We start from the raw sequence: 9930 nt of genomic DNA, 5'->3' as shown, positions 1-9930 counted from the left end.
CAGCCCTTCACCCCTCTGTCTGCACTAGATGCACTCTACAGCCTCAGGTCACCCACATAAAGCCCTGAAATTAGGTCTGTCTGATCAGCTTAGATTTTACAGGTCCACAGGCCATGCTTTGTCAAAAGGAGCTACCCCAATATTTGTGCACATGCTCCCTCACGCCTGTGCTTGCTCTACAGTGTTGTGATAGCAGCTGTTTATTGCCACCCACCACAGAGCTGACTTGCAATTCAGCGGGGCTGGTGCAGTCCAGCTGATTTTCTCTGTTGACAAAAATTACGGTCCTCCACTTGAACCATACCATTTCAGACCAATGCAATTGTCATCTAAGAGCTGATATTTTGAAACCACTTGCGTCAAGATAAAATACTGCCATTTCCACAGTTGTTAGCCGCAAACACCAGGAAATTCAGACTGCCGTCAAATAATCTTCAGTTTATTCTCATTACCTATTTTCCTAAAAGAAGAGCTTTTTCATGGCAGATTTAACATTTGTTTTCTTATTTATATTTTGGGCAAGAGAAGCAGTGAGAAAATACAATCAGGATAGGAACAGACATACTCCATCAACATATATAGTCCATCAACATACATCCAACTTGTGACAGATCTTCAATGTGCCTTAAGCAGCCATGTGAAACCAATTAACCACCAGATGTATTTTTCTGATTGAAGCAGGCAGCAAGCAGCAGAGATTAATAGCAATAAACATAGCACATAGATACATTGGCCAGCCCATTTTCCTATAATTAATTCATCCTAGATTTCTATTTAGCAGTTTATTCAGTTAGCAGTACTGCTGAAACTCCTGAAAAATGCTAAATGTGTGATTTAGGGAGTCTCTGCAGCAAAGGATGTTGGGAGGCTAGCAGGGCTATAAGAAGTGAAGTAGCAGCTGAAGCCAGATCACCTGAGAAGCAGAGGAAGATATTAGAGGGAACTGAGGAGGTCTGGTAAGGCTGTTTGCTTTTGTTAAAATTGCTGCAAGATATATTCTTAATGGTAGACTCTGATATTCTTAAATAGTTTACCTTTCTCTGTTGTTTTCAGATTTCTCCTCTCCTTTATCTATAATGGTGTTATTAAAACAAATGAACAGAAGAAGTTTGTTGCTTGTATATATGTATTACTAAAGCACAGAAAAGTGTGAAAGAAAAAAAACATTTTTTTGTTTTTCTCAGAAGCTTTGGTTGAAAGCATTCTTTAAAAACTAACTTTAAATAAAAAATATCTTTTAGTTGACCATCTAAACTTTAATGAGTAAGGGTATCAAAATGTACAGCTGAGGATGGGCTTGTGGGGAGGTGGTGGTTGCAAACTCCTTCTTATTCCCTCTGTAAGTTTAATCATGCAAGCTTACTGCTAGTAAGCTTCTATGATAAAGACTAAGGGAAGTCAATCTGGCTGAACAGGAAAGGAAAAAGGCAGCGTCTGTAGATGGAGTGCTGCTTATAATGTGTCACACAAGCTAGCACTGCTAAGGAGTGAGAGGAGAAATGGGTATCCAAATAAAAGTGTTAATGGTGTCTTCTCCTCTTCCCCCCCAGGAGAAAAAAACCACATAACACCTGACTTGCTGTATTGAAGAGTCAGTGCTCTACCTCTTGCCTCCTGTTCTTTAGAAACACAAAGTGGGTGTGGAACTCTGCTAAACTCAGACTATACACAAGTGCAAAACATTGACAAGGAATGGAGAACAGATGCCTTTTACTGTAGTAAATGTGTCTCCCTGTCCTCCTGTGCCCCCTTTCATTGTTGTGTCCCACCCCAACCCCTGCCCAGGCCTTTGATCTATAGGGCTTAGAATATGGGCACTTAAAACATATTGCCACCTTGATGAGCTTCATGCAATCAACCTGTGTGAAATATCTGAACTGCCTCATGAAAGCAAAGAGTTCAACAGTTACTAGAAGTAACTGCTCATCTAATTAAGATAATTATCTTAAATATGTCTTAAACTGCATATATTAGGTTTCTCCATGTGTAAGAAGTCAAGTTCTTTTCTGTTGGGGATTGGCAAATGGGTAGGGGAAATGCTACTAACCAACAACCTTGCCATTGTTGTAAATTCAGTTGAAAACAGACTTGCACAGAACATAGTTGTTTTAGGATCAAAGTTTAGGATCAGCAGAAGTAAGCCAAAGTCAAGTAAGTAGGAGGGAATGAGAGGTTTGTGAGCCCCCTTTAAGAAAATAAGAGAAACAAAATGGCAATTAGAGTAAGAGATGCTTGCTTGAATCCAGAACTTCACACATCTCTCTAGAGCACTTGAATTTTTGCTATGCTATGGTAATCCCTCTGGCATGTAACAGTTTTCATCTACCTACCCAGTGTTAGCAGCTGCAACACCAAAAGTATATTATTTGTATATTCTGAAGGAAAAAACACTGTCTTAATGATGTTGCAGTTAACGAGATGTCTTAAAAAAAATTCTAGCATATGTGGAGCTCCACATGCAGAGGGCTGGGACAGGAGTAAGTGGTGTATGTGACAAGCTGTCTTCTAATGTTCTGGTTTCAACATGGCTCTTCTAAACCCTTGAAGAACACTGATCTATACAAAGGATAAATTCCATGTAAAGACAGAATGCAGACATGAAAATAGGAACACCTTAGATTTGTTTTTGCTGCAGCTGAACACCTTGCATGACATCGCTCACTATGTGAGCAATGACACAATTTTCTCTTCTTATTTTCTTAAGGCAATAAACCTGACCTCAAGATGTCGGAGGAAGAAGATTCTTTTCTGAATGTTAAAAGATCTCTCAAAAAGAGAATGGTGAAACACAGCACTCCAGTGGACTCAATGCTTTCAAGAACAATGCCATCTCTTACAGACCTGACAAATCAGTCAATCAAGGACCAAGATTTCAGTAAGAGAGTTTATGGATCTCCAGTGCCCAAATCAAATCTAAGTAGATCATTAGCTCAAGTATCATTAGTACGTGTTGAGGCATACATCCCTCATACATCCCCAAAAAGGCTTTCAACAGTGTTTGACTTTCAAGAATTAAATGAAGAGATAAGCCAAAGCTCTCGGGTTGTATTTTCTAGAAGGAGGCTTTCCACAGTGTTGGCCTCTGATGAATCACATGAAGACCCAAGTGACAAGGTTGTCCCAAACATGGAAACTCAAGCTCCCACCAAAGTATCTGAGGAGGCTGCAGTAACTCCTAAGAGTGGACCTTCATGGCTTGTTACTGGAATACCAGGGATAAAAGATCTCCCAATAGTAAAAAACAGAAAGAAGAAAATTGATAAAGCTCTTGTGGTAATTGTTCTCCTTTAGTTATTAAATATCTAAGCTATACAATTTCCTACCAGTGCTGAACATATACATATCTTTCTAGTAATATGGGAATATTTCAGTTGTGGAACATCTCCACAACTTTACCAGTGAGAACATACACTTATGAATTGGGTCATAATCTGCTGGAGTCTGTGGTATCATTCCTAATCAGACTGGATGGGGATGCAGTCTTCCAAACTAGTACTTGCATGACTAGTTGTGTACACTAGTGCAAAAGTACATTTTTTAATATATCTTTCTTTAGGAGAAACTTAAGAATGGGAAGAAATCAGTGATTTTAATTCCCAAGTTTCTTAATGTTGACAAACTAACTAAAACTGGAGAAACAAATAACCTACTTCTTTCCTTGTTTAATCCAAATCATAGTGCTTTATCAAAAGGATGCCAGTCATTGCAAATAGGGTCTTGTGTGCAGCCTTTCAATTTGTGTAGGGTTTCCTGGGGAAAGTTTAGATTAATAGACCTTATGCAGGTCTTTTTCTGTTCTGTGGAGCATGAGAACTCAATTTCCTAGAACTTTGATTATTGGCAAGGGCCCTGTGTAAAGCCCACTGAAAGGATAGGAAGGCAGCAGAGTTAGACTCTGAAGGCTGTCATGTCAGTGTGAAGCCATCAAATTCTGTTCTGGTTTGTTTTTTCCCTTTTACAATATTGTTTGTGGGTGTGTTGGAAACTCAAGAAAACTTGCCCACTATCATAGTAAAGGCTTTTTAGCTTAAAACAAATGGAAAACTTCAGTCAAAATCCAGCTGCGTTCATAATTCCTTTGTGTATGTTGTTTTTTGGTTTTTTTTAAAGCAGGTGACATCTGAATGGATTAGGTTGACTAAATAACATTTTATTTTCTATAACAGAGAAAGAAAGAAAGAGAATGGGTGCTTCGTCAACTTAAAAACATTGAGGAAGCAACTGAACACGAACTGACAATTGAAGAAGCTTGATTGAACTACCTATGGAACTAGTGCTATCACACCCTTCTTGTGGGAATAGCTGGTTTCAATAAATCACACACCTGACTATAGTGCTTGTTAGACTTCCTCTTTCCTTCCAAAATGTTTGTTCTTTGTTTTGTGATTCTTTTTGCCTCTTAAATCTAGGAGGAGTTGGGTACAAATTAAGAAGTGCCTCTATGTGAGCCAGTGTTAATTTATAATGGCTGAAGGCCTGGAACAAAGAAGGGAGGATTCTTTGTGTAAGAATCATTCTTCATCCTGCCACAGCTCTTCCTGACCATACTCTTGCGTAGCATTCAAATCTTCTGGGGTTGCTGATGTTCCTTATGTGACAAAGTCCTAGTGGCCACGTAGAGTGCAATCCTGGTTAGCCAAAGGAGAATCTCCTCATCCAATGAGTAATCAAAACTGATGCAATCGGGAATGTTTTTGCTGCTAGCTGGGGAGATGAGGAAATAGTGAGAGGCACCAAGGAGGGAGGCCAGCCTCTAGAGATTACTAATTAATGACAGTTTGTTTTGAAGTTTTGGTTCAAAATGAATTTGCCCCAGCCCTGAATTGTAAATGCACTTCAACTGTTGCATTGGAGGTCTTTTAATGCTCAGCTGTGTGCTTTGAAGGAGTACGGGTTTTCTGTTTTTCTCTGGAGCTGCTGCATGGAGGGGAAGAAGGGTGTCTCCCTGATAGCTGTATTGGAAAAATAGCAATTCAGCTCACAGCAGCTCTTTCTGAAACACCAGGCAAGAAGTGATGCAAAAAGCATAATGTTCATATTAGTTCCTACTGTTACCTAATCTTTAGGCAGAGTTTAACACTTTTAAGTGATCTATGGGGCGTCAGCAGCAGGGACCAAGAACAGATTTGACATGCACATCTCTGCACTTGTGTGGCTCTAGTACATGCACTTTCCTGGCTATACTGGTTTTGCAGCCCTGTCCCAGGCACTACCGAATTACCCCAAAGGGGAGAGGTCCTATTCAAAAGAAGCTGCAAATTAAGGATGGAGGCAAGGGAAACTTTTGCATTTCCTTCTCACACACTGAAACTTGTAATATCTCATGTCCAAGATGGCAGAGAAGCAGAAGCATGGCCCAAGCCAACATTGAGACAGGCTAACCAATAGCAGCTGTGTTATGCTCAAAAATGCAAGAGTGGAGTTGTGGTTTTACGACCTCTCTCAGGATTTAAAAGGAATTAGGATGTTTTTGCTAATGATTCCTGAAGTGAAACTCTTCAGAGTTTCTCAGGAGAACAGCCTTGTCCTCAGACCTGGCTTTCTGCAGTAGCCAGGCACTGGGGCGATGTTGCCCCTCAGGTCACCAGCCAAAGCATGCTCACTTGGTTTGATGTTTAGTTAATGTTCTGGTATTTGTTTGTGGGTGTTACCCAGGCTGCTTGTCTGGCCTCCACAGGTTCCTCTGGCAACCAGGGAGCTCCTGGCTGATGTAGATCCCAAGCTGCTTTTGAGATAAAATACACATGGTTGCAGATGTGCTGCTATTCCCCTTGAGCTTGCATGCATTTCATCAGCATCTATGATTTGTGCCAGGGGCTGACCTAAGATCAGGCAAGTGCAAGGTTAGTGTAAAACCCTTCTCTACCCCTGGGACAAGCACAGATTAGTCTGGCCACATGACCCAATGCTTAATCCAAATGACCCAGTTCTGACTCTTGTTTATTTGTACCTTCCCGGATAGCCAGTTCCACTTGTTGCTTCTTCAGGCTTCTCATCCCAGCCTCAGAAAGTCTTTGGATACTGCTTCTGCTTTTCTCTCTCCCAGTTACCTCTTGAAGTAACTCTTGGCTCCTGTGGGAGCTCATCCAGTTCCTTGGTCTTCAAATGTCTCCATCTAATGTCTTCTCCAATCTGGCCTCTAGTGGCTTCCTTTCTTATAAGACAGAGAAGTCTTCTGTTTTCCATGCCTGCTCTTCACTGCTGGATTCCTTGCCCATCTGATACCTGATCTGATACTCTCTGATACCTGATGTCAGTCTTCTACCAAAACTCAGACTCAGCTGTCATACCCCTAAGTGCCTTTGTCTACTTAGCTTGACCTCCTCCATGATGCTAGGCCAAGTGGAAAGGTCATTAAAGGCCAATTGGACCAAGTTCCAGCCCTTAGCAGGCCAGGGATGTAGTTGCTGGGAAAGTCCTTCTCAGAGCCTGCTTCGGGCTACATCAAATGCAAGAGGAATCTGGGGAATATGGCTGCTTAACATCTAAGAAGTCTTTGGATTTGTGCCAACTGCAATGCAAAACTTTAAGATTCAGAACACAGTAAATGCTGGGAAAGTTTTCCAGAAAACAAGGCTGCTTCCCTGCCAAATTCATGGAACTAGTTGGTGCCAATAAAACCCCAGAGACTTTCCTCAGTGGAGGGAAACAAATTGCCCAGAGTGGTAACACAGAATTGACTTCAAGTGGGTCTTTGCAAGTCCTGAAGCTGTATCAGGCAGACAGATGCACAAAACTAAGGGCTTTCAGGATTTTGGAAACCACTTTATTTCCTCTCTTTGGAATGTTTAAAAAGAAATACAAAAGATTGTATAGCATTTATCTCACAGTAATTTAGGTCCTCATGAATTTGCAAAAGTCACAATATTGCTCTGATAGCCTTTCATGAGAAAATATTAATAGAATTAATTGGTGCTTCAGGGGTTTTCTGAAACGTGTCTGACACTCTACATCAACAGTATTATTGTTAATTATAGGTTAGAATACCAAGGAACTTCAACCAGACCTATATAGTACTAAACTACACGTTATCCCCAAGTGAATGATGTTCCCAAAGAAAGGCTCATCTCTAATTTTTAAAATCCAGGAGGCTAGGGAATGTGAAGCTACATGTATCAAACTACACATACAAAACTACACTGCTACTATGGCACTTCACATATAAGTATATCAGTATAAGTATATAAAATGAAAAAAAAAAAACCAAAACTAGTATTTCTTTTGTTTACAGGGTTTGCACTTTCATTTGTTTCTCCAGTGGACTCCCAAGTCTACTGGAGTCTAATGTTTAAGTTTAATGATACAGCTAGTTTTCTGTTCTAGTATACACACATACTTTGAAAAGAATAAGCTTTGAGAGAGGCACTAGTAGTATGCAGTTTCAATGTTTAATGTTCATCCTCTAGTGGCAACAATGGCAAATTACTGTTTGGTTAGAAACTCTCTTCATGTGCAAAGTTCCTTTATGCATATTTATATTGCAATACCACTACAGTGTAAAAAAAACTTAAAGGAAGCCATAGAGTCCAACACATCCAAAAAACAGGCCTCTCTAATAATTAGTGACCTTAAGTATGGATTGCAGGTGCTGAGGCTGGACAAGATTAGGGACTACAGACACCAGATACTTATGAGAAGATAACCCCCAAGGCATCATGTTTTGTAAAATAAAAAGGCCTTTTTCTGCATGGTTGAATGTGAATCAGAGTTGCAACAGGTTCTTGAGCCTTGCTCTTGTCCTGACTTTCAAATGCAACACTGAACATGTTTGCAAGTTCAGAACAGCCTTCCCACTGAGGGTGCTCTTTTAGGGCAGTATTTTTCCTTTAGGAGCTAAGTTATGACCTTGACCTAGGGAACTGTTTTCAGTACGCTTGTCTCTGAACGGATATTACACAATCTACCTGCTGATGGTGACTAAGCATGATGTGGGGGGGAGAAGAACAAAAACACTACCAAGAACAGAGGGACGAGACAGAAATGTCTTCACGCTGGATTTATGAGCTCAGCCTTGTTCCCTCTGAAGCAATGGTAACACTCCTGTTGACAGAGCTGGGAGTGCTCTACCCAGCTGCAGTGCTTCTGTAGGAGGCCAGATTGAAGAGAAAAATGTTTAGCACACATATTTAACATATTTCAGATTTAAATAACAGAGAACTGGTAACTAAGTTACTTCTTTGCTGATCATAGCTGAACAATTTTAGAATAACTAGGAAAAGTAGAAAACTCTTAAATAAAAACAGATTATTTTTTTTCCTCTAAATCAAAACATAGTTACATTCCTGCTACGGACAAAACCTGTACTCCGATGTGTTTTGTTCTATAACACATAAAAGCACAAAAGTCTCCCTTAGCTCCACCTGTCATTGCAGTCTACAATGCCTATTAAAATAGCTCACTCCTCAACACTTCTGACTTATCAGAAAAAAAATTAACAAACATACTGTAGTTTTAACTAAGCCTAGCAGCACCTAGAAAAGTTGGACCAGTTGAAGCTATTGGGTAACATTTTCAAATGTTATTAAAAACTAGACCTAGGCACAGATCCTTGGACTCCACCTAGGATGTAGCCCCCCCCCCCCCCCCCCCGAAAACCTCAGATCTGCTGCTCACTCCTTGTACTGCTATGTAGGTGCCTAATGCCCTTATACAATGAAATTTTGTTTGATAGTGCAGTCAGTCCCAGTGGGCATGCAAACCCTGTAGAGCTTGACAGCAGTTCGTGGTTGCCAGTGCCCTGGGTCTGCCCATGCAAGAGATCTCAGAGTAATTTACATCAGTCCCACCCCTCCACCCTGAAATGGGACATGTGCGCAGGAGATGCATAGCAGACACCAGTCAGACACGAGGTATATCTATCTGCCTTTAGTTTCAGCAGCCCACAGGATAAAACTCCAGGAAGTGAGAGACTGCATTTCAGATCCCCTTCTCATCTGAGATAGGACCTTGAAACCAAGCATCCTAGGTCACAAGGTAGTAATCACCATCTCTAGACTTACTGTGGAGTCAGGGCTTTTAAGTGTTACCTGTCAAAGTTGTTCTACTTTGGCTAAGTATTTATTAAAAAAGAAGATTGAGCTTGCATCATAGGTCAGTGACTCATTGTCTTGCATCTGTGGTATTTTATTTCTTTGGGGTTTTGTGGCTTTTTTCTGTTTTAATTCATTTTTATTGAAGAAATGGAAAGAAGAAGGGGGGAAAACATTCTTCATTACTCCCAGGGAGTAAAAAAGAAAGAAAGAAAGAAGTCATATCTTTTCTGCTTCTTACTGTTGCTGCCATTTTGATCCCCTTCGTTGTCCTCCATTTCGTCCTTTTAGCCTTTCCTAGCTCTACATGTCTTCTTCTAACTGGCTTCTGCTTTCAGCTCTTCATGTCATTGCAGGTTTGTCCCCTGTAGTGACCCTCTTCTGCTGGCAGATACCATAAGCCTCCTAAAGCTTACATCTTACATCTTCTCCTAAAGAGGAGATGCCAGCAATGAAAGGGGAAAAGAAATATCTCATACCTCTAGATAGGAAAACAAAGGTTCTCTTCCTAGACATGGAATAATCCAGCTTTCTAATACGGAAAGGTAACGTGAATTCAGATATAGGAATTAAAGTATAGGCAGCACTGCTGACAAATTTACTGGGAGAGGAGTTGCACCAGAAAAAGCTGCCTAGGTAAAATGCCTTACAAGATGCCTAGGTAAAATGGATTTCAAGGTATACTTCCCAGCCAAGAGAGCACCAAGCAATTTATTGCATCATACAGCATGTACTTAAATCAAGTGGTGCTGCTTGAGAGTATTCATACAAAGGAGGTGGGTGCTTTAGCACTTGTTGCTCCTCTCTAAGAAAAAAAACACACAAAAAAACAAACCTGCACAAACCATAGCTCAACAACAGGAACAGGCTTTACAACCATGGGAGGGAAGCCATTATAATT

General features: G+C 40.6%; 1 protein-coding gene across 1 annotated transcript; it reads left to right on the top strand.

Moving 5' to 3' along the window:
- Positions 1 to 2036: 2036 nt before the first annotated feature.
- Positions 2037 to 4253, top strand: CCDC201 (coiled-coil domain containing 201). Its single transcript, XM_072851602.1, has 3 exons — positions 2037 to 2151; positions 2705 to 3273; positions 4167 to 4253. The coding sequence occupies exons 1-3, from the start codon at positions 2037 to 2039 to the stop codon at positions 4251 to 4253; spliced, it is 771 nt and encodes a 256-aa protein (XP_072707703.1).
- Positions 4254 to 9930: the final 5677 nt, after the last annotated feature.

The sequence above is a fragment of the Ciconia boyciana genome, chromosome 2 (assembly GCF_034638445.1).
Source record: "Ciconia boyciana chromosome 2, ASM3463844v1, whole genome shotgun sequence".
Classification (NCBI taxonomy): Eukaryota; Metazoa; Chordata; class Aves; order Ciconiiformes; family Ciconiidae; genus Ciconia; species Ciconia boyciana.
Note: the sequence above shows the minus strand (reverse complement) of the source record. Positions and strands in the feature narration are given on the sequence as shown.

Excerpts from the sequence above, each read along its gene's own strand:
- CCDC201 (XM_072851602.1), top strand. The coding sequence starts at position 2,037 with ATGCTACTAACCAACAACCTTGCCATTGTTGTAAATTCAGTTGAAAAC. Across the intron at positions 2,152-2,704 it reads CAGAAGTAAGCCAAAGTCAA|GCAATAAACCTGACCTCAAG; the intron begins GTAAGTAGGAGG and ends TATTTTCTTAAG. Across the intron at positions 3,274-4,166 it reads AAATTGATAAAGCTCTTGTG|AGAAAGAAAGAAAGAGAATG; the intron begins GTAATTGTTCTC and ends TTTCTATAACAG.